This window comes from Lichenostomus cassidix, chromosome 3 (genome assembly GCF_008360975.1).
Source record: "Lichenostomus cassidix isolate B80296 chromosome 3, HeHo_3.0, whole genome shotgun sequence".
Taxonomy (NCBI): Eukaryota; Metazoa; Chordata; class Aves; order Passeriformes; family Meliphagidae; genus Lichenostomus; species Lichenostomus cassidix.
In genome coordinates, this window is record NC_139483.1 from 70957285 (window position 1) to 70982975 (window position 25691).

Below are 25691 nucleotides of genomic sequence, written 5' to 3' on the forward strand. Positions count from 1 at the left end.
TAAGTCATTGCTACAATTTTTATTGGCATTTCCATTGTGTCATTAAATGTCACAGGGATTATGCAGCTCTACTTTCTGGGATCATATTCATGAGAAAGCTAATGAATGGCAATAAGAAACACTGCAAACAAAAGGAGTCAAATAACAACCCAGTGCTTATAAAACACACTACCGATTAACACCATCCTTTAGCATCCTGGGTGTCTAACCAAATGGAACATCAACAGAGGGGTGACAAGTGAGTTGTAATCATAAGGACTGTTGATGTCTTTTAATGTCACTTATATGAAGTGCAAGATCAAGCTTCAGAGTGTAAGAGGAAGTCTTCATCTCTGAAGTATAAATGACAAGTCGAGAAAGATGCAACCAAAAGTGGAAGTGCTATATATGCTATATATGTGCTATATTGTAGAAAGAGAAAAAACTTCCAAAGAAACCTTAAGGAAGCCCTGTTTTGTTACTAACACTAAAATGTGTTCACAAGCCACTTGCCATGGTAACGATAGTTGCGTGGCTAGGTTTATTTTATTAGAAGAGTTAGGCAAAACTATTTTAGCTACATTGTAAAACTAAATTTTAAGACCTCAGAACAAGCTTCCTTCAGATCCTAACTTCAGTTATTAATTGATCTAATTGCCCAGGTAAAATATTCCCTGAGAAAGTGAAAGCCCAGAAACAATCACTCTGGCTGAGGTCAGATTAGTGTCTACCAATATGGTATCTTCCCTCACTCCACTTCATTTTTGGGGATACAATTGTTGGAGGCAATAATCAGCTCCAGCTGGGAGGCTTCCTAGTTTTTTTGCTTTAACCACCTCGGTACTTGTACTGCATAGTGATGTGTTATCATAGTGTTATCATAGTAATATGCAAAATGTAATAAGTCACAGCAATAAGCAAAATTACTGTTTTGTATTAGAGCATATACATTTTAATTGCCTTTTGTTGGGCTTTTGTTTTTCTGTTTTAATGTTTACTTTTACTAAATTGAAGATTAAAAATTATAATCAGAAAATATACTGTATTTTGCAGATATTAAGGCAAGGAAATTAGATTCTTTGCAGATGTGCTATAGCAATTATTGAACATGAATACCCAAGTAATTACCATGTTAAATACCTTATTCAAATAGGCAGAGTACAAATTAAAGCTATCTTAGTTTGTCTGAAATACATAGCTTGCTATGAACGAGCAAATTTTTTCCTCCCATTTTTCTTTCTGTTTTTTTGTTTTCATTTTTTTTAAAGCAACAACAAACATTCATGTTCAATGTTCTAAGCAGAACAGCCTCAGTTTTCTGCACCTTTTATCTTTGACATCATATCAAGAAGGATGGTAATCAGTAGACATACCAATATATGTCTACAGAAATTACTGAACAAAAACAATCTAAATTAAAATATATTAGATAGAAACAAAATTTACACTTTAAACAGTATAAATAAGATGAAAATACAAATTATACAGAATTTTTCCATTGACAAAAAGACAGAAAGCTTACAGTCCACCTGAACAAACTAAGTAACAAAGGGTTGCTGGGGATGAGACACATTAGCATTCCAGTGAAGCAAACCCTGAATTTTCAGGTGTGTTAAGTGCCTTCTTTCCCTTCTCTTATCTTAGAATGTTTATTTATTTATCTATTTGATCTTCTGTTCATAATAATACACAAAACCGGGATATCTTAAATGCTATGAACTCAAGGAGTTCTCCCCTCCAAATGTCTTAGCATTAAAAAATCCAATTATTCTTTCTAATGTATTTTCTACAAACTGAATCACCAGCTAAAACCAAGTTAAAATAACACTGCTGTCACTGTTGGAATAAGGGAGGATCCAGTCATCCTGCTTCCAGACCATTCCCTGGAGGAATGATAGGGCCCCAGTGAGACTTAGAAGTAGGCACTTAGCTGTTCAGAATAGCCAGACTTAGTAATTTCTGCATAATATCAGAAGCAAACTTTCTTAGGAAACTAATGATATTGCTGACTGCAGGGACAGGTGGCAATTGAGGATTTAAATGTTGTACTTTGACTAAAGCAGCAATTAGTTACCTAAGTTATCTGTGGAACAGATGGCATCTTAGGAGAAGAAATGATGAATATATAATTTTATTTGAGTAATTTAAATAGGTAAACTTGGGAGGAGTGCTATAAAAAAATTAATGCAATATTAATACTCTTTAATCAATACATCAGCATTGTGGTTCATTTTGAAATAAGGATACTTATTAAATTCAGAATTATTTCCTTCACCAATTTTTATTATAAGAAAAACATATTTGGTTATAGTTATCACCTGGACAGTATATTTAGAAATAGAGATTAATATGGCATGGTATTTCTTTAATAATTTAGTAGAATCAGTTTTTAACCACCAAAACTAAAGATACAGTTTCAGTTAACTAGAAGGGAGGAAAAGAAAGAGCACACAGAATAAACAAAATCTTAAAGTAAATGGGTGAAGTATCCAACTGGCATATAACCCAAAGGAGTAAAAGACTGTTTATAAACTTTCAAAACTCAAAAATGTAGCTACAAAATGCCTGAATGAAAAGAACACTGAAAATTAAATAAAAATACAGTTAGAAAATTATGCTGCTTTCTTTTAGATCTTCAAAAGTTAGACATATTAGAAGATAATATATTCATAGACTCACTTCATAGTCAACAGAAAAAGAGGCTATCTCCACAGAACAATTCTGCTAGCTGTCCCAGTCTTACATTAACTACAGAAGTGAAATAAAAAACTCAGTCAGAATGTGCTCTGAAGCTAGGGAAGATGAATGACTTGGTTTAAGCCAGGAAGATAAGTGAATTCAGGTAAATTCATCCAGAGAAATCTGATAGCAATACCTACTAAACTGATGAAATTTTCCCACTGAATTATTTTTTTCTGCTGGAAACTGCTTTTTGGCATACAAAAAAGATTTGAAAGATCTTTTAATGGCAAGGAGAAGATACTTTCATAGGCAGCATGACTGGAACAAGATGATGAAATTAGGGTCTCTACCCGAGCGCTTTCACTGTCCATACATCTCCAGACTTCAGATGGGTTCAGGAAATAAAGACAGAAGTGTGGAAAGACTTCCACTTTCCACTTTTACCAGATATTCTGGAAAATCCTGTGAGAAAATAAATCATTGGGCCTGAAAAGATTTTTTGGGATCCTTTTACACCCCTCCCCATGCTCCCCATGGAGAAAGGAGAGATTGAAAATAAATTTATTGTATTTTTCACCTAGATTTACAGCAGCCTTTTTTGTTGCTTGAATTTTAGATATTGTGAACCATTTTCAAGGGATGGATTGAAATGAAGTCACTTGAGAGCTAAAGAATAGCATGTTGTAGAATACCACTAGCCATACATTATTTATCAGGATCTAAATAAGAATAACAACCTGCCATTCTGTCGTCTTGAAGCAAATGAAGGACAATATTAGGCTAAGAGTTGGACAGCCAGAGTACAGGCCAAACTAAGCACCAATAAGCATGTCTTGTAAAATTTATGTCATAAAATTAATTCAAATAATTACTTTCAACCATAGCATTAACAGCTTTAAACCATAATGAAAGAACTTAAAACAAAAGAACCCTAAGACTAATGGCAGAAGACTTGGGGCTAGATCTAGCTGTGTTTAACAACCTCTTTATTGTGCAGAATGGACACAAATGCATCACAGAGATTAGAAATACAATGAGGAGAAAACATTGCATGTAGTTTCAGAGAACCTAATTTAAAAATAAATTTTCTGAGGAATATAAAACTCCACTCCTAAACCTCAGACCTGCAACCAAACAATCACAGAGATGTGTTCATCCTTTCTGAACTTTAAAAGGGGTTTCAGTGTTCTGATCTCAGGCCACCTAATAAGCACTTACTTCTCTGCTGTCTGTGATAAATATCAATGCTAGGCAGAAGGAAAGATATAACATCTATGTTATATCTTCAAAATAACATCCAATGAGAGAGGAGTCCTGCTGTTGGGGAGGAACCAACACTAAAGACCTGTTGTGGTAGTTTCCCCAGCTGTGATTTAAAAGTGACAGGCTTATGTTTACAAACTCACATCATCAGCTATATCCATGTGTAAAAAAATAAGGAAATATTAAATTATAAACATTTTAGGAAATAATAATTTTCTTTATGTACAATTATCTGAGAACACTTCCAAAGCTGCAATATTATTATTATTTACATACTGAGATTATTTTTATTTTCAGGTAAGTGTAACTCTCCATAAAACCCTTTTGTAGACCTTGTATTATGAACTTCAAAACCAAGACACAAATTTCAGATTTTCTGCTCACAGTTTGGTTTAATTAAGTTATTGGATAAATGGTTAAAAGTTCAGGGTGCCACACAACGGTTATGTGTTAATCTCAGTTTACTTCATGTCTTTTACCTTTTTTTTCCTTGGTTTGGGAGTTGGGGATTTTAGGTGGGGTTTTATTAGTTCTTCTACATTTCTTTTTCTCTTTTTTTTTTCTAATGAAGCTGTTTTTTTCTGTATGACTGCCTCTGTAATAAAACAGCTTTGTACTTTGAATATACTGAGCATGTATAAACTTCACTGCATTGAAACAAAACTGAGGGCTGAGGAAGTACCAAAAGAGCTGGAGGCAAGCAAGCTGTTAAGATCCCAGATGGTCTATGCAGGGGAAAAGCTTTCCATGACAGGAAGATGTTTGGACATGTGAAAGCTGAATCACTCTGTTTATTGCAGAAAGTGGTAACCAGATCATCACATTAACGCATGGGATTCTACAGAAAAGGGAAAGTCTTGTCACTACATGAAAATTAAATCAGTGATGCAAATCCATTCAGGAGTTTGTGCCTTTTATGAATTGCACTACATAGCTAATTTCACTCAAATTTTAAGTATTTGAATCACACTAGGACTTTAACATAAATCTGTATTAATATAGTGTCTAGTATATTGGAGACAAACAAAAGTAAGACAGTAAAAATCAATAAAACAAGACAAACAAACAAAACCAAAAATAAACAAAAACCACCAAAAAACCAACCCACAACAGAAACCATTATTACTAATACAATATTTAGCTGGTAATTGAGTTGCAAGTCTCTGAAGTTAACATAGGAATAAGTATGGCATAATTGTCTTGTAAAAAATTGAGACAAAAAATACTATTTTCACAAGAAAGTGCACTGGGGTATGATTTTTTTTCTGACAGTACACTAGAACTAAAATATCTTTCTGTATAGGCAGGATATAAACCACAGTTGCTCATAAGCATTAGCTCTAATTTAAGAATTCATTTTTTTAGATTGTCCCAGGAGAACAAACTGACCTGGAGCAACCAAGACCATGAAGACAACCAGAAAACAGAACTGAATATTATCACTCCAAAATTAGTGGTATGATCCAGTGGTTGACACAAAGAAGGTAGGGGAAGGATATTAGCTCAGCAGACGTTCTAGCAATATTCTATACCTCCTAAGAAAATTAGCATTTAAAAGAATCTATATGGTCCTTAAGATCTTTCAAATCCCAGGTGGTGTTAGTTCCTTGTTTCACTAAAACATGGGGAATTTAATTGTGCAACAAACTTGTTAATGTCACACATTTGATGGCATCAGCAACAGCATTACTCTGTTTATTCTGCACATTTCTGCATCAGTAATCTGTGAATATCCTGCAGCAAATTTTCATGTACTTTCTGTAGACCAATTTAGTAGAAAATATTCTGTCAAAGTGGATTTCTGTGTGTACTAGTTTAAGAAAAAAATTGAGAGGAAAGAGCTTTTCATAACTGTATGTAGAAGTCTACAATTTTGAATCAGTTATCTGATCTAATAGGCACCTATTTGGTTAGAGACTTTCAGCACAATACACTGAGATTGCATAAAAATACAAATTTCAGCAATAAAAGAAAAAATAAAGCCACTGTCCTTATTAAAGTGCACAAAGCTTCATATGATACAATCATTTTGATAATGCATGTGATTATGAAATTTTCTTCAATTTAGAATTATGATAAAAAATTATCCTACAGTAATTACAGGATCAGATTCTTCTGATAAATATTTTTCTTCATGGCATCTTCTTGTATCCATGTGTTAAGTTTCCTACAGCTGAGCTTTGAAGCATCTCTATTCCTCCTCTTTTATTGAATGACTATGGAGTTCCTGGGGAAAAGCAGCTTAACTTAATTCTTTGGACTTTATTGTTTTGGTAATCAATTAAAATGCCTATTGTTTTCAGAAAACTGTCAGGAGACCTACAGTAAAAAATAATACCATTCACACAGTCTAATTAGCTAAATTGCAATGTTTAATGAATGAGACATCTACCTGTAGGACAATCAAATATTGTCACTAACTTTAGTGTATAGGGATTTGTGGGTTTTTCTCTTTTTTAATGATTGCTTGCAAAATGTTAATTTTGATTTGACTTATGCAAACACAGTTAGACAATGCCCTCCATATTACATATATTCAAATCGTATTTTCCCACTCTGAAAACTACAATGCTCAGCTCTTTTTAGAAAAGAGACATAATAAATGAAGCAAAAATATACTATGGGGATCATTACACTTCTAAACCAATCTTGATTAAAGCAACAGATTTTAGACCAGCTGAAAAGTTGTCAGAATAGACACTTACAGGACATCTCACTTACAGGTAAACTTGACCCTGAAACTCAGTGCACACAGCTCATATGGTTGGATGAAGCTGTGTTATTTGTTCCTGAGCAAATGCAGAAGCGTTGCAATACAACAATAGAAAAAGGTTTTATCTTTGTCTTCTCATATTAGATAAGGATGAAGATTTCATCCTAGAGTGTTTTTTGTAATTTCAAGACACTGACATTTAACTTTCTCATTGTAATTAAATGCAGTTATTTTCTCCATTACTAATGTGGATTTGCTACCTAAAATAAGACCTTCATGAAGTCCAGGTTTCAAACTTCTATGCATGTTAGATAAAGCTCTAAATTTTATTGCTATCTCTGGTTTTCTTGCTTTGATTACATGTTGATGGAAAGCAGCAAAACCACAAAAAGGGTGAGAGATTATTTGTCAGTTTTTTATTACGCTTTTGTCTACATTTATTGAGGAAAAAATATTTGGTCTTGGCTAATTTATGACAGGAACACCTCAGCTTCATTTTAATTCCAAAGGAAAAATCATTCTGTCTTGTTGCCAAATGTATCTGCAAGCACTGAAGGCAGAGCCAACTTGCTTGTAAACTTCATTACAGAGAGCTCTAAGACGAAAGACCAATCTCAACAGATACCAGCTGATGTTAATTTAAGTTCTTAATGTCAAACTTCTCAGTTGTGAACTTTGTTGTTCCCCTGTTGTGAACTTTGGAGGTACAGGAATTTGAAGCACTTCAGAGTACTCAGCAAATCAAATTCCATTCTGGCTCTAAATTTCTGAACTGTCAGTGCAACCTGTGATTCAGTGTGCGTTTTAGTGCATTTATTTGTTTATTAGTGTGAACAGAGCCCAAGGACCAGGACAACTAATTTTCAATCCATGCTGGATTTCAGTGAGAAAGTTGCCTTTAGATAATTAATGCTGACTCCTTTATATTGCCAATACATATATTTGCTCTAAGCATTAATCAAGAAGATTAGAGGCATAACTTCCATTAAACAGTATTTTGATTTAAAGATCAATGAGTGGAAAAAATTGTTTCAGTGTTTTATAAGAAACATGTATCCATTCCTCTAACTAGAGACATTCTTAAAGAAAGGTGTATGATTAAAAATTGAGCTTTTTTTAAGAACAAAAACTCTGCATAATCAGTCTCAAGCACAAAATCTTTAATTCACCTTCTTGAAAACAGTCTTACAAGTTTGCAAAGTGAATGAACAAAACCATCCATCAGTGAATATTTCCCTGCAAGCACCCTATCCTCACTAACACCTGCTCCTTTTTACAATTGCTCAGAAAAGCATTCAACAGCTATCAGCAACTACAAGCTCTTATACTGACAAATACTTTCTATGATTCACTGACTTTCCAGTTTTGCCATTCCCTGAAGGACAATCTCTTTAAGGAGAATGAACTTGATTGATGTATTGAAAGCCAGTTTTTCTGCAGTAGTTCCTGTGTGTACCAACATCATTTATACTGTTGAGAAATAAAAAACAAATATGAATATCCAACAGAGTCCCAAAACAAGAAACTTTCTGAACTAGAGTTTTAAAATATTTGTACTCTAGAGAAATGGTAATATGTTGTTTGTTTCCTATGAACATGCTCTAAAAACAGCATTTACACTGATCACCTAGGGAGGCAGTCCTTGTCCCAGAGCCATGGCACTGGAACTGCTTTCTTCGGAAAGAGAAGAAATTGCAGCACTTAAGCTTAAAAACTAATAAAATCCTTTCACTTGGTACAACTTGCCGGATGGATAGCTATCTAACTTTTTAACTGTTTTTAAAGTGATTCTTTCAGAGCTGGAGTCATGAAAGCCATCATACTCTAATTTTCTGAAAGCTTGATAGAACCAATATTCTGAGTATAGATAAAGAGTAATGAAGCACTTTCTTTCCCATAGGAAAGCTTTCCCACTCATATTCTTTGATGCCAACTAACCTTCACATCTGCTATTTCTCTATTGATTGCTACAACTTGGCACTCTTGTAGAGTGTCTGATGAAGCAATTCTATTCAATGACACCACTTCCTCTTCAACAAAAGAAGTGCAGTAAAATAACAGTGTGTTTCCTATACCTTCAGGGGAAATGCTGTTTGCAAATTATGCACACAGACATGTAGTCATCATTTATGTGTGTGTATGTGGAGAAGAAGAGCATTTGTTCCTTTATACTGAACCGTTGTCTATGTAAAATTATGCAAAGTTGATCTGGGTTTGAATTTTTTAAGCAAATGAGGAGCCATTCTGGGTCCCACTTAAAAAATCTGTCTCAAAATACATCGTGTTCACTATGGAAATAAGCTTGAAATTAGTCATCGCTTACAATACATTCCAAATATATGTTTACAAATCAGTAATATGCATTAGAGAATATCAGAACTAAGAATGTATTTGTTTTGCTGTCCTTGAATATGAACAAATCAGATTCTATATTCAAACTAAATTAAATATTTTTGACACATATTACAGAAATGAAACATTTAATTTAAAATTAAAATGGTAAGCGATATCAATTACCTAATAGTTCTCAGTATAACGCTGTGGAAAACACCAGCATGACAAAAAAAAAGTAAGACTTTAAATTCAAGCTCAAATATAACACTTTTGTTTCAAACAGACTGAAACTATTGAATGATTGGTGTTTTAGCTGCATTTTGCTTTGGTTTTCCTCTAGGCCCTGGACTCTAATATTTTTGTTGGTTGTTTGTTTTTTGAAACTTCAGATTTGTTAAGCACTAGTGGCCACAATTAATTCTGTGTTTAGTCTTACTTGGAATGGGGTCCTTCCTTTCTCTCTTTTTTTTTTTTTTTTTTATGTATTTAAGCCTAGATTCACAACGGTATTGAAATACCTAATACTTACTGAAATCAACGGGAATTCATGTATAAAAATTAAACATAGAAGAAGTAAGGATTTAGTTCCATCTTGGGCTTTTCAGGTTGTACTAATTACTTAAATTACTCCCACAAAAATTAATTTGCTTGAAGCTGAACCAGTACAACTAAGAAAAAAAAAATTATTTTGTGAGCAGGACAGAAACAAAAAACAGTTCAGGAGATGTCAAATACATACCAGAGACTGTTCCTAATAGGGTCTTTGTGCATGATTACCTAATTTTGATGGAAAAGAAAGTTTAGCCCAGTGACCTTCATTTTAAAAGTGATCTTGTCATGTTTTGCTCACTACTAAAAATATAGTTTGAATGTGCTCAAGATGAGATATAGAACACATTTTAAAAAATATATTTGAAACTCCATGTAAAGATTTGAGTATACATTTTACTTTAAACAATCCACTTCAAAAGTCTTACTTCAAAATCAGGGGTGAGAAATCATGATTTTTTAGCAATAATTTTTAAAACAGTTTTTGGACACTGGGACAGGCATTCTAGAGAGGTTGCCAATGGCCCAGGCCTATCAGTGTTTAAAAGGCCTTTGTCTAATGCCCTTAATAATTTGCTTTAACTTTTGGTCAGCCCTGGATTACTCAGGCAGTTGGACTAGATGATTACTCTAGATGCCTTCTATTTGAAATATTCTATTCTAGCTTTAATAATTTTCCTGATCCAATTTCTAATAAAGAAATCCAAAATTATAGAAAAATAAAATTTGCAAAACATAATTAATGATTCAGAATCTGTTAAAGGGTGTAGCTTTTTCTGGATGTCGGCTAATTTTATTTTCCTCTAAACAAGGTTGTTAATTTTGCTGTGTCAGCCTACTAATCTCTCATATGCAAGATGAACTGTACCCTTCAATTTCAAGTTTCCATGAAAATTCTGACATAGAATATGCTGAGGTTACTACATAGTTCCAACAAAATATGCAAAAAATGAAACTGATGTTTACATTACTGATGTGCACATCAAAAGACTGCACCTGTCTCTCTAATTTAATAAAAAATGTTATTGAACTTATAAATGTAACAAAAATGACAAGTTATACAGCAGGTGACACAGCAACACCTGCATGGCTGGTGGAAGATAAATGTACTGAACCTCTAATATGATCAAGCACATGGAGCCATATAAACAAATCAAAATGTTACATAGTGTTTCTCCTTTGTTATTTTACTTCTTTTCTTTTTTTGAAATACAGGCTTTTGGAATCAGTGGCTTACTCATTGTGACCAGCTCAGTCTTTCTAAACACAACATTTACAAACACAGATCATAATTTTGGCCATATTTCAGCTCAGACTATAAGCCAAAACATGAACTTTTTCTATGATTTTCTATGAAAGTGATTTTTCTTTTTGGTGTTTTTTATGTGTTCGTTTCAGTGCCAACATGTTAGAAAAGAATCTTTGCAGTTTTTAAACTATTAATCTAAAAGAAAAAGAATATTTCTTCTGTGCTATTTAAGTCAGTCAGTTTTATTATAGAATTGGAATTATGTGTACTATTCCTTGTAAAATTAATTCATTTGAGTACATAGATTTTTTAAATCACCACTGTTCCCTATGGTCAAACTGTATTTTATACATATATGATCTATAATCATCTATTGCTTAAAAATGGCCAGAAATTGCCTAAGATCCTTCTTAAACACTTTCAGCCACTTACACATTAAACATCTACACCCAGGTGCTAACCCAAGTTTCTCTACAGTGGCAATACATGTTAATTCCTGCAACTCTGGAAAACATTGTACTTCTAGGACAGTTGCTTAGTACAGAGGAAATACTTTCTGGTGCCTTTCAGTTTCTTTCTAGTGCCAGTCAGGAGCACCTAGATGAGTACTGAAGAGGAAAGTAGGAATCTACATTTTGGAGTGAGGAGAAACCTGCCTTGCATGTGTCAAAACCTACATCTTTCCTAGTAAAACAAATCGTGTGTTTGTGTGTGTGTGTGTGTGTGTGTGTGTGTGTGTGTTTGTGTTTTATGGCTTTGAGATCCAAACACAGGATATTATTATACCTTTGTGGTGGTAGATGATACCACCTCGGGAACTGCTGGGGAGCCGAGTGGTCCCAGTACAGCAGAGTTTCACTGGTCGGAAACATCCCAGTCCAAATAACACGATAAGTCCCTCCCCAAATTATGTAAATCCCCCTGGCTGTAACCTAACCCCTGACTCCATCCCTCCCTTCTCCCCATTGGTTGTGGTGTTCCCCCTGCCTCCTCTCCCCTGACCCCAGGTGATCCCTATATCTAGGCACACCTGGGGTCTCCTCTTCCTCTTTCACACTGGAACCCTTCGGAATAAATATCTGGAACATCCAGCTGATTGAGCCTCTGGATTCTTTGTCTCTGGTAATGTGTAAGCTATCCAGCTCTCTGGGTGAGTGAGGATCTGTGCCTTACACCAGCTCGGGTGTGAGAAGGGTCTTTCTGTACAGCACCAGAGCAGTGCTGGCTGGAGTGATCTCTCAACAGCCTCAGAGACGCTTTCGGTAAACGCAGAGGCCTGTTCCACCCCTCCTCCACCCACTGCGTTATACCTTCCTATTAAATTCTCTCAATCAACAGTTGATATCCTTTATACCAGTGCACCAATTCACCAGTCTACTAGTATAGTCCTAAGCATATGGAGAAACTCCAGGAAGACAGAGAATTCCTGCTTTCGCTCATTATTGGTTTAGGGATGCCACACTAGTTTTACAATTCTTATATCTAAAAAGAATAATAAATTACCTTTGCTAAGCATTTTACCTATGGAGTGAAACTCACTACAGTAGCAGTTGATAACATTAAAATAGGGTTTGAGTAATGCAATACAGAGTAAGACAATAAAATATTAAAATTTGAATGACAAATACATCATAACAGGAAGTTTTTAATGACTTTATTTCTTCACTAATGTCAACAAATATAAAAATAAAATAAAAAATCTCAAATCACAAGTTATTGCAACTCCAGCCTTTGTCAGCGCTGGTGGTTTTGCTGTCATATTTATTCCCCTAAAAGTTAGAGATCCAATTTACCAAAGTAATTCCACATTTCAGAAATTAAAATTGAAGACCTAATGATTAAGACCAAAAGTCTCAATTTTTTTTGTAATTATTAGGACATTTATTTGAAATATTTAGAAAACAAGTTCTAGCTTGGAAAGAAGTCCAGAAATTTGTTATTATATTAAAAAGAATGTAAAATATAATTGGCCTCAGTACTTCTGTGAAATGAGCCCCATGGTTTCCCTTCAATCCTCCTTTTGTCTTTGCTGATCTGATTTGAAAAGACAGCCACTGAAACAGCCAAATCTTCTTCATTATGAACAGGCTGTGACTGGAAGAAGAAACTTGAAAACCAGTGTTTCCTCCACTAACTTCTGGTTTTAGGGGTAGCCAAACTCCTGATTAGAATACCCTTGTTGGATTGTACATCTATAATGAACTATGACAAGCATCTCTGATCTTCGAGGAACAAAAGCTGTATCAGAAATACAAGGTGCAACCATAAAATGAATTAGGAAACCAAGCAGTTGTTTGGTTTCCTAATCCAAGTAATTTCCTTAGCAATTCAACCTGAATAAAAATATATTTGAATGATAACTACATGGGTAGGCTTAGAAAAAAAGTCCTAGAATCAAAGAAATGATCCTAAAAGCTTCTTTGCCAGATCAGATAATAGGGTAAAGGAAGAGGTAGACAGCCTTCGCATCAAATCACAGAAAATTCTTGGTTCTAGTATTCCTGTCTCACAGAAAGTTCCTTTAGGGATGCATATTCTTTTTTCAGAAGGTGGAAATGTATAAAAGAGTACACGAAACTTCTATCAGAAATGTCAAATAGAAGCTTCTAAACAGTTCTGAAAGAGTCCTTGTAAGTCAAGGAAGGTATCACTAGTATTAAAAAAAAAAAAAAAAAGTGAGAGCTAAAGAAAGAGGAACAGAACTATTTCTATCTTGCCACTGGCCTGCAGCAAAAGAAAGTAAGAGTTCTTCAAAGAAAGACCAAAAAATTCAAGTCTTCAGAGGCCTCCAGGATATCTGCCATTTTTATAGATTGTTGAGTGGTAACAGATTTCAGCTCTCAAATGCAAAGATACACAAACAAATATTTTAAGGTAAGTTATATATTTTGTCAGCAAATAATAGTTTACTAATAGTATGTATTAATATAGTAAAAGCTCTCATGCTTCTTTCAAATTACAACAGTTCACATGATAACTTGTCTGGATTTTGCTTGCAGATTGCATTTCAATATCTCTTTCTGATCAATAGGCTACTATGATCTTAAAAAACTGGCTGCTCATGGCTTGGAGGGATGTATGTACTCTTTGCTGGGTAAAAAAAATGTTTGTATGGCCAAGCACAAAGAATGGTGGCGAACGGAGTTATAGACAGTTTGCAGCTGGTCCCAAGTGGAATTCCCCAGGGCTCAGTACTGGGCCCAGTCCTGTTAAATATCTTTATCAGTTGTCTGGATGAGGAGATCAAATGCACCCTCAGTCAGTTTGCGGATTACACCAAGTTGTGAGGGAGTGTTGATCTGCTGGAAGATAGAAAGGCTCTCCAGAGGGATCTGACCAGTCTGGATTGAGGGGCTGAAGCCATGTGTATGAGGTTTAACAAGGCCAATTGCTGGATCTTGCCCTTAGGTCACAACAACCCCATGCAACGCTACAGGCTGTGGGAAGGGCAACTCTTCTGGAAAGCTGCCCAGCAGAAAAGGACCAGGGGATGTTGGTTGGCAACTGGCTGAACATGAGCCAGCTGTGCCCAGGAGGCCAAGAAGGCCAATGTTATCCTAGCTTGTATCAGCAATAGTGTGGCCAGCAGGACCAGGGCAGTGATTGTCCCACTGTACTTGGCACTGGTGAGGCCACACCTCGAAACCTGTGCCCAGTTCTGAGCCTCTTTGTTCCCAGAAAGACACTGAGGTGCTGAAATATCAAGAGAATGTCCAATGGAGCTGGTGGAGGGTCTCGAGCACAAGTCTGATGAGGACCAGCTGAGGGAGATGGAGGTATTTAGCCTGAAGAATAAGAACCTCAGGGGACATCTTTGTGTTAATTCACTACAGATATCTGAAAGGAGGTTGTAGCAAGGTAGGGGTCAGTCTCTTCTCCAAAGTAACATGCAATAGGATGAGAGGAAATGACCTCAAGTTTTGTCAGGGTAAGTTAAGACTGGATATTTGTAAAAATTTCTTCCTGGAAAGGACTGTCAGGCATTGCAACAGGCTGCCCAAGGCAGCAGTTTTGTCACAGTCCCTCGAGGTACTTAAAAGACATGCAAGTGAGGTGCATAAGGACAGGACCTAGTGGTGGACTTGGTAGTGTTAGGTTAATGGTTAGACTCAGCCTTAGAGCTCTTTTTTGACCTAAAAACTCTATGATTCAGTGATTCTAAAGCATACTTAGTACACCTTTTTATAAACTAGCAAAGTATATTGTACAGATTAAGGATCTTTAAAACATTAAATACAAGTTCAATTAATGCATGGATACAGAAAAATGCCTAAAAGGCAAAATGGCTTGCATAATTACATAATTATTACCATAGATATATTGCAAAAAGGATGGTTTAATCAATCTCAATAAGCACTCTGTTTGGAGAAATTAATAAATCTGGAGAAGAAATTCATCAGCATAATAAGACTTTAGGTGATGTCTGGGGCAATTCTGGCACTGAAAATATTTCTCTACACAAAACAATGCTAATGTAGTTGGACAACACCTCAGTACTACGATATATAAATTGACAGGCAGAACTAAGAGTTCACCTCTGCTAATGAATGGAGGCTTTCAAGCTGTTTTAGTGGGCCAGAATTCAGCACTGAAGGTTGCTCATATGGCAAGATCTCACAAAAAAAATGGCTGAACCAAGGCCCAGTTCACTTTGGAGAATTGTTTCTGAATCACATTCCCAGGATGAGTCATAAATCAAATCTGGCAAACTTTACATGGCTATTTGGCGACAATTCTATTTGCTTTGAAGAGCAAGACACTTTTTTTTTAGACTCTGATAGTTAAAAATGTTCAGATGTACTCTGAATTTCCTAAACAAACCCTGTCTCTGAATTATGTGTTTCATACAGAACATGAAAGGTTTCTCTATGATCTAGTTCAGTTCCCTTTCTCACCTTGCTCAAGATCTGAAGACAAACATAAAGGGAAAAAAAGCTGAAAAGAGAAGAAAAAAGGAGAGTGTTCTTGCCCTGCCTCCTGGGGAAAGCATCAGGAGGAGAGAAAGGTGATAAGGAGAGATAGCAATTAGGTTATGCATTGCTGAGGAAAAACCCTTGCAACTAAACTTATGATGAGAACCCTGAGACAGTAATTCTCTTACAAATGATCCTGTCAGCAGTGTCATTGAAGGCCCAGAACAGGCCAGTCAGTGAAGGGCATCAGGTAAGGGAAAGGAAGCAAAATGTGTAAACCAGTTAAGAAAAAACCCATATTAGTTCATAAAGAAAATGTGCATTGGAAGTATCAGCAATTTCAATGTTGTTGATTTTCTCATTTTCACACTTTCTAATGTCTAAGCAACATGATTCAATTCCCAATGGTGTGGATTCCCAGTGGCTTTCACATTTAGCATGGTGATAAAAGATTTCCCTGCCATGTAATGACACTCTGCTCCACTCCCATCAGTTCTAGCATTCTAGCAGCCAGAGCAGCTTTCTTCACAACTGAAAAATAAAAATACAGCAACAACAAAAAGGTTCATTTGCAGCTGGATCAGAAAGCTGGGTTGACTCTTGCCACAGGCCTATGGTATGTAGAGCAAACACTGCTTGAGGCTGAAGGTAGGAGTAGAGGTTGGACTACTCACAGTTACATTGGCTTAAAGTGATCTCAAAAAAACCCAACAAAAAACAAAAAAGCTATTGAAAAAAGCAATTTGCAGGAATTAGTGGTGATTAAACTCCATCTGACTTCAAAGGAAAGCAAATAGTATCCTGGGGTGCATTAGGTAGAGCATTGCTAGCAGGTTGAGGGAGGTGATCCTGCCCCTCTACTCAGCCTTAGTGATGCCATATCTGGAGTGCTGTGACCAGTTCTGGGCTCCTCAGTACAAGAGAGATATGGAACTACTGGAACAAATCCAGTGGAGGGCTATGAAGATAAGTAAGGGACTGCAGTATCTCTTATGAGGAGTGGCTGAGGGAGCCTTGCCTGTTTGGCCTCGTGAAGAGATGAATGAGAGGGGACAACATCAATGTGGATAAGTATCTGAAGGGATGGTGTAAAGAGGATGGAGCCATCAAGAGGATGGAAGGAGGACAAGAGGCAATGGGCAGAAGCTGATCCAAAGGAAGTTCTGTCTGAATATGAGCAAAAACTTCTTTACTGTGTGAATGAATGAATGGGCACAGGAACAGATTGCCCAGAGAGGTTGTGGAGTCTCCCTCACTGGAGACATTCAAAAACTGTCTGGACACAATTCCATGCAACATGCTCTAGGATGACCCTGTTTGAGCAGGGAGGTTGGATGAGATGATCCATTGCGGTCCCTGCTAACCTTACCCATTTTGTGAGTCTGTGATTGTCTTCAGTGGCATCACTATATATTCTCCAAAAAAAAAAGAGGCAGAATGAGTTTCTCTTAACTACAAAATGATTTTTCAAATCTCTAGATTATTACATCTGAATTATCTACATTTGATAGAAAATCTTGTCGTTTGCTGATAAATAATCCTGGCACAATTTAGGACTCAAATTATGGTTTGGGCAATATATGCATATTAGGCTTGACATTCTAAGGAAAAATATAAAGTTGTTATTTTTTTACCCAGTCTGGGCTCTGAATTCTTATATCCCATATTTCTATCCAACTGGAAATTAGATCTTGCTATATTTTATCACGCCTTATACACTGAGAAACTTTATCCAGACCAACTCCACCATGTATCTACAGTATTGATCATTAATAGATATGCACTAATTAATACATATTGTTGGATGCAATTTTGAAAAATAATGCAAAGGACAGCTTCTTGTTTGCATGTTTATTTTAGCTCTATTTAATATTCATACTCTGAAATACTTTTGGGACAGGAACTTCAGGGTAGCCTAAGAGTTCAGTGGGGAGATCAGCATAAAACTTTTTTCTATCTGAAGATTTTAGGTAAGGCAGAAACAGATATTGAGCTATGGAAAATATTAATTGATTCAAAGACAAACCAGAATTTTCCTAATGCCAACTTTTCATTTATTTTTGATGTCTCTCTTTGACTTGCCTTCAAAAATAACTAGTGGGGACCGAATTCATATCTTAATGATTTGTTTCAATATTTTATTTATTGTGAATGTATACTCTTGTTTTCACTGGAAAGTTATATTTCTTTTCTTTGAGAGGACATCAAAAGACATTTGTACATGTTTCATCCATTTCTAAGACCTGTAGCCTGAGACAGATGTAAATGATAAATATGAATTCTGCAATTTTGGAGTATAAACAAATGTTATCCAGCAGCTTATTATGAGTGCTTAGTATCAGGATAGATAGAATAATGCAGTATAAATCTTTTTAGGAGTGAAAAGTTGACTAGTCATTGTGCTCATCTTTTTCAGTCCTTACCAATGGGGGAAAGTGTATAAGAAATGAGGAACAGGCAAAGGAGAAAGGGAAGGGAAAAGGCATAGGTGTAGACAAAGATGAGGGTGAAAGGGTAGTGAATTTCCATCACATTCCATCTATTTTAAGTTTCATGCTTCAGCACTGAAATGCAACATGAAGCTAAACATATGCTCTTATTTACTGCAGGAATAGTAGTCACTCTAAGATGAGGTAAGGGTCAAGACAGCATAAAACCCTTGTCTCTGTACCTAGACAGTTATTTGGAATGAAGCCCTTTATTTGAATTTGTTCCGCTTTCTGCCTTCAAATTCATAAGAAGGACAGTTCACCTCAGAGAACCTAATAGTACCAAATTTATTGTAATTTCTTCTATATAGAATTCAAGTGCACTGCTCTTCTTGTTATAGTCTGTGTTAATGTATCATATAACCTACCTACCATTGCTTAACCTCCCTGATCTTTCACACAAATAAGTAGAACTCACTGAGGCAGACATGTTTTGAGATCTTTGGACAAAACCTATATCTCATTCTCACGGGCTCTGCTATTGCAGATGAAGTTCTTGTAAGTTTATGGAGTGACCACCGACCTTGCTTTAGAGATTTACAACTATATTTGCATTTCTTGTACATTAAAAGAAGAAGTGGTTAACTAAATAGTGTTCTTGCAAAGAGGGAATCATGGCAAAGAGGAGATGATGCATTTCAGCTGTAGGTTTTTCTAGCAGTTAGGTCCAAACCATCATGATCAAAAATAAGTTTAAAAAGTTTACATGGTATTTATATTCAATTCCCTTTTTAATCAAATATACCACATGTGTTTTCATGCAAGAACAAGTCTGTATTTGTTACATCAAAATACAACTTATCTATAAAGTGAAATAATAGTAAATCAAATTGAACATGTATCTGTAGTATCTGCTACCAATTATTTTTTATGCATTACCCAAATTAGTACATGGAAGCTGTGACTCAAAAGATTGTTTTCCCTTAGTCACTGTCAGTCACTGGATATTTGAGAAGCTCACAAGCAGCTCTTCTGTCATCTTTGACTTGCAACAATTGCACCAAATAATTAACGCACACTATCAAACTTCATGATGGTTTTTTTTGAAGCATTCAGCTAAAGGTTTTCTGTGTGTATACATCAATGTGCTTGCATGACATCTTCACTTGTTAAACAAATAGATATCATTTCTCTGTAGCAGCGTTCAAACCCAGGCTTGAAAAACTCACTGAAATACTGGCTTTATGCATGTCAAGGCCAACCTCCCTCATGGCAAATGAATGACATTAATACGCTTATTTTTACTGCTATTCTTCTGTTTATGTCAGACAATCTGTCACTTGTACTCCAGTTGCAAGCAGTGGGAAAATTCCCCTATAACTCCTTCCTTCAGCTTTAAGAGACTGTTTCTGAGACTTTGTAATGTACAGGTAGAGCTTAATGCTATTTCTTTTAACAACAGGCTGAGAATGTGGAAGAGGAAGATAAGACACAGTGCAGAACTGTTGCTCCCCTAAATTTCCTCAGAGAGGTGGCAACAAAATGGCTAGGGTACAATGTGAGGGGGTGGGGGAAAAGGAAAATTACTAAAAAGGCACAGCAGCATGGATCTTTATAGAAAGAAAGCAGTGCAGGAAGAAATGAACTATATCGAAGAAAAGTAGAGCTGGAATACAAAAATTGGCCTAAAGAAGAAAAGGAAAGAAACCTGCAAATGTAAATGATAAATAGAATAGTCAGTCTATCAGATAATACTAAGGTGTGTGAGTCAGCTTTTCTAAATTACTTTCACCAGAATTAGTTCCCTATCTTCCTTTTCACTAAAGATGCAATCCCTTATAGTGTCTCAGCTTCGTTATCAACAAAACAAGGATATAAAATACACATCTCACAGAGAGCTAAGACCTTCAGTTCATGATACAGAAGTAATGACACTCATTTACTGCCATTAGAGAATGAAAAAGTACTTTCTTTTACTAGTTGGTATGCAGATGCCTAGTAACCATAAGTAAGAAAAGTTCCATTGTGCCTGGTACGGTACAAAAGCATAGAAAGAAAGAAATTCTGACATTGAAAGTTTCAGGTATGAAAAGTTATGGGAAAAACAAAAGCACATGACAGCTTCACAAAAAAAGTTGTAACATTGTAGACCAAATACATGCATATGTGTTGAACTAGTATTTTGTGTGTGAGGATGGAGAAGTGTGATACAAATAGATGCAGAGTAGAATTAATATTCTTCTCAATTTCAGAATTGCCATTCAGCAAGAAAACCAACAGTGGAATGTTGAGAAACATAAACTGAGAGATCACAGAAATCAGAGGCAACAAAAAATCTAAGTTTTTTTGTGCAAGAACAGTTAGTGTGAGATCACTACTGTGGTGGTTTTGCTTAGCCCAGAACATCAACAAGGTATCTTTAACATCCAAGAGAAACTTAAACCCTTCAAAAGCTGGTGTAGTAGGCCTGAAGAAGTGTCTGAAGGGTGCGGAGGGGCACAAAGATGTCTGCTGTGTGTCCTGAGTGAAGGTTCTGGAAGTTTTTTACCCTGTCCAGCAGAGCCAATCTCTGATGGCTCTGAAGATGATGGACATGCTGCTGGCCAAGTCTGGGCCAATTAAAGATGTTAGTTACACCTCTGTGAAAACATATTTAAGAAGAAAACAAAACAAAGTAGTCATGCACTTCTTTTTAGCTAGAGGAGGAGGAGGAAGAGGTGAAAATATGCAAAGGGAAAACAACATGGAGACACCAAAGTCAATGGAGAAGGTGGGGGAGGAGGTGCTCCAGGCACGAGAGCTGAAAACTCTCTGCTAGCCGTGGTGAAGGCCATGGGGGGAGCAGGAGGTCCCCCTGCAGCCCATGGAGTCCACAGGAGTGCAGAAATCCACCCACAGCCCACTCCAGAGGAGCAGGTGGATGCCTGGAAGAAGCTGTGATCCAGTGGGAGTCTCATATAAAGAGTTAAAACTGCAAAGGCCTTGCAAGGGAGAGAAAGGCTTCGCTCCTGGAATGGAAGCAGCCTGGCCTCAGCTTGGAAGTCTTCACTCTATGGAACTCCACTCTAAAAAAACTCATGTTGCAGCAGAATTTGGGTGAGATGCTGCTTGTGAGATTGGACCCACACCAAAGAAATTCCCAGAGGACTGTGTCTTGTGGGAGGGACCCCATGGCTAAGTAGAGACCCCCTCTCCCTGAGCAGTGGAAGAAATCTTGGACTGACCAAAGGAAAAAAACCCTTACCGTGCACCCATCATACTGCTGGTTGGAAGGAGGGAGGGGGTAAGCAGAGAAACAGTGTTTGTAGCAAAAGGATTGTGGTGATGAATGTACTAAGAAAAAATCCCCATACCCTACCCGAGCTGTTAGTTGGAAGGAGGGACAGGGGTGAGCAGAGAAATGCTGTCTTAAGAGGGAGGGCGGTGACAGAAAGAACAGTGACTTAGGAGCTTATTTTTACTTCTTATTTATCCTCCAGCTCTGTTAGGTTAATAAATCCCTTTGCAGCTTTAAGTTTTCATTCTGTTTTTGCCCTTTCTCAGTGCGTCCTCCCACCAATGCTTTATCTCAACTGATGAGTCCAGTGTGTGTGTGTTTAAGAGTTTTTTTGCCTCCCTCTCCTGCACATCTGTGGCAGAAGAGAGCAAAGAAAGCAAACGTAGTAGGTACCTGGCATTTAGCCAGGGTCAAACCATGACAACTACTTTTCATGAAAATAATAAATGCTTTTTATTTTAGTCCAAACAGGAAGAAAGACAGGCTTCTGAAATTTGAAAGTGGTCAATACCAACAAAAGCAGACAAGAGAAAGGAAGAGAACTTCTTAACTAAGAAAAAATCCATAATTTGAGAAACACCATTGCATGTATCAGGAGTGGAAACTACTAGTCTAACAGCAGATAAGGCATGGAATTTACTTTCACATATCTTACCTTCTAGTTCTAGGACAATACTAAGGTTTTCTTCATTGTTCACAATGAATTAGCTGAGCAGACCCACTAGGCACATAAAATTTGTAAAACTATTTCCTCTCCATGCTCAGACCAGATAAGCAGATCTTAAGAGGAGAGAGCACTGAAATTTTCCTTTTCCTTTCTGGCTTCCAAAAGAGTTGTAGTGCATGTTTTTCAGACCATGAGGAAGCATGAGATGAAGAACCTAGTAAAACCCTGAAGACAACATTCTCCTTTTTCATCAAAGCTATTTCACAAGGATGTTTGACTCACAAGGGTAACAGCATTTTCAATATATATCCCATGAGCTCTCCAAGATTTTACCTTCAGAGGGTTTTAATCCAGCAGTTAGCTTGTTTGTCTGATACTCATTTAGGTTTTCCTCCATGATAGGTTCTTCTTTTGTTTTAGCACCAGACAGCTTTGGCCAAGCTCCAAAGTTTTTTTAAGGAAAGAATTCAATGGACTGCTATATAGCTAATTTATGCCAAAATTACTGTCAGTCTCCTGGGCAGCTACTGAGCCTCACTGTGATTGGAACTAATAACTATTACCAAGATATGATAATTTCATTTAACATTAGCAAACCATCTGGTGTCTTTATTTCTTGTTGTAACACAGTGCCACTGTTTTACTCAATCCACTCTCATTAAAAAAAGACAAAGTAGCTAAGGAAAAACATACACACAGATGATAAATTTATCTTCTCAATTATCTTTGTGAAACTCCCACCCCCAGAACTCATACTCTCTTAGATTTTTGAAGTACGAGGGTACTACTAAAATCTAATCTGACTTCCTGTATAATGAAGGCTGTTTCATCAAGTAGCCTCTAAATCAAATGAATAACATGCTTGGGCTATGCTGCATCTATCTTCCTCATAATGGCTGCCTGTGAAGGATAAATCCAACCCTCTCCTAGATAAATTGTACCAGTGGTTAATGACTCTCATTCTTAAAAATATGCACCTTATTTCTAGTGTGAATTTGCCTAAATTCAGCTATGAAACATTGGATCTCATTATGCCTTTTTCTGCTAGATTAGAGAGTCATCTACTGTCAAAAGTCTGATTCCCATTAAGGCATTTGCAAGCCATGATCAAGTCACCTCTTAACCTTCTCTTCAGCAGATTAAACAGACAGATCTTTAGCCTCTAACTGCAACGCTTATTTCCAGACCCATAGTCATTCTTTCACCTTTAATGAACACTTTCCAATTTTAAGCATATTTTCAAAGTGTGATCACCAGAATAGGACACAAAACTTCATTAGTAATTTGCTTAATGCCTCTTTAAAAGGCAGTGTTACTTCCTACTTGATATTCAGTTATCTATATGTTAGAGAATATAATATATGGCATTTTAAACTGTTTTGTCACATGCTTGTTCTTGAGTGCTTTTTCTATATTTTAGTATTCTCTAGCTGTCTTCCATGGGAGGGACCCCATGGCAATGCAGGGGAAGGACTCTTCCTAAGTAGTGGAAGAAGATTCTGGTGATGAATGGACCCAAACCCCCCACACCCTGTCCTCCTGCATGGTAGGTGGGAAGGAGGGAGGGGCTGGGGGGAAGAATGGTGTCTTTAAAGGGATTATTTTACTTCTCATTATCTTCCTCTGACTTTCTTATTAATAAATCTCACTCTGCAACTTAAGTTCATCCTGTTTTGTTCTTGGAGCGTTTTCTCCTGCTTCCCCATCTCAACTCATGAGCCCCTGTGTTAATTTTTTTTTTATTTCCTCTCTTCTCTGCCCAGCTGTGGCAGGGGAGAAGACAAGTGAGTAGCTGCTGTGGGTGCCTGGCATTTGGTCAACATAGTACATCTGTATTTGCGAGTTTTCAAAACATACTTCTATTCTCTAAAAACTAATTGTTTCAGGAATGTAATTTCCTTATATAAAAAAAAAAAAGAAAATGCAAGAAAATATTTTAAAATAAGACTTTAAGTGGATTGGGTACAAGGTCTAAGGTCATAAGACTAAGTAGTGATTATTTAGCTTTCATATACAAACAAATTTTGTGGTGTCTGAATTTGATGAGAGAAACTGAGCACACAGTCTTCAATTTCAGTGCCAGTTTACAAGTTACCTTGGTCCTCAGTTTGACTAATCACAAATGCCAATGTCACAATTTAGAGTTTCGGGTGATGGCATAATAACTTTTAAAACTAGAATACATTAGCTAAAAGTCTTTGAAAAGTACTAAAGATCAGGCAAATATGTTAAACACCTCTCTCTCTGGAAGATCTGAGACCCCTCTGTGCCATTAAACACCAGGGGTTAGAGAACAAACCTTCTTCTCTCCCTTCATAAATACTTCTCACTAATTAAAATCCACTTAAATTCTTGATGAAACTAGAAAATAAATATTTTTCTCTAATTCAGTATCATACCTAACTATATTTCAAATGGAATTGTCTTAATAACAAGTTAAAAGGAATAGAAAAACTGGAGTAATCTTAGCTTTTTACTTTCTCAAAATTACAATGTCCAAAATGTTCTTCTCAGTACAGCCACTAATACACTTAATGTTTCTTGAGTAAAGACTACAGCTAGATATAATGCTGGTGAACTAAAAGAAACTTTTAATCTGACAAAACTTAATCTTGTACACAGCTATAGAAGATCTGAGCAAAGTATTCAGGTTTCTTCATGTTCTTCACTGCTCAAAATTAAATTCTTTAAGAGACAATCATCAAAAAAACTTTTTATTTTCTATGAGAGATTTTTCATTTGACTATTTTGCTATATTTTTAATCATAAAAAAAAGTTTTTTACTTATTTTTGACAACATCAGGAATCATACCAGTTGCCCCTCAGCAAGGTGCAAAAGCTTCCCCGCAAATCAGGACAGTGCATTTTCTAAAACAGGACATAAAGCTTACCTTGAAAAAAGTCATGGTTGCTCCATCTTCAACTGCCCCATACTCTATCTTTGTCTGTTTGGCCAAATCATCAGCAGAGTCAATAGGGGATTCCATACGTTCCACTGTCAGAAAGGCGGCTAGGTTAGCAGTGTACGAGGAAATGATGATAAGTGTGAAAAACCACCAAATGCCTCCCACTATCCTGGTGGAGAGGGCTTTAGGCATGAGCTCAGAACCTAACGAAAACCAGGGGAGAAAGGTGAAACTGATGCACAGAAAACAATTAATAAGTGTTCAGCACTTTTTGCCACAGTGGGGAGATGGAATCACTGTGCAAAAAAACCTTTAAGCTACAGGTTTACATGTGCTGCTTGTACAAACACACACAACTGAAATGAAAAATAACTGGTTAAATTTATAAAAAGAGATCTTTTCAGAGCTGTGGAATAAAAAGATAGTAATGGGAGATTCAATGATCAGTGCCATTTTAAATTTTTAAATATATATATATTTATATATACATAAATTCCAATATGAAAAAAACAGGTACTTTAACTTGCTTTCCAGAAAAAACTAAGCAATTGATGAAGGGACCAGATGTGAAAGAAAGGATTTGATATCTGAAAAAAAAGTCTGAAATATATTTTAAATATTCTTTTGAGTTTTGTCATTTGCATTGCTGTAAAGGACAGTTTATTAAATCTTTAGATCAAAAAAATTTACATCTCCCATCTCTATGTTTAGCCCCACAATTTCATATAAA

At 36.2% G+C, this 25691-nt stretch overlaps 1 protein-coding gene across 3 annotated transcripts in view; it reads right to left on the reverse strand.

Moving 5' to 3' along the window:
• GRIK2 (glutamate ionotropic receptor kainate type subunit 2) overlaps positions 1–25691 on the reverse strand; it is a 360582-nt gene that overhangs the window by 67539 nt on the left and 267352 nt on the right. For all 3 annotated transcript variants that reach the window (XM_085056272.1, XM_085056271.1, XM_085056273.1), the window contains exon 14: positions 24947–25164. In XM_085056272.1, the coding sequence (XP_084912398.1) occupies positions 24947–25164 (218 nt within the window). The remainder of the gene's footprint in view (positions 1–24946; positions 25165–25691) is intronic.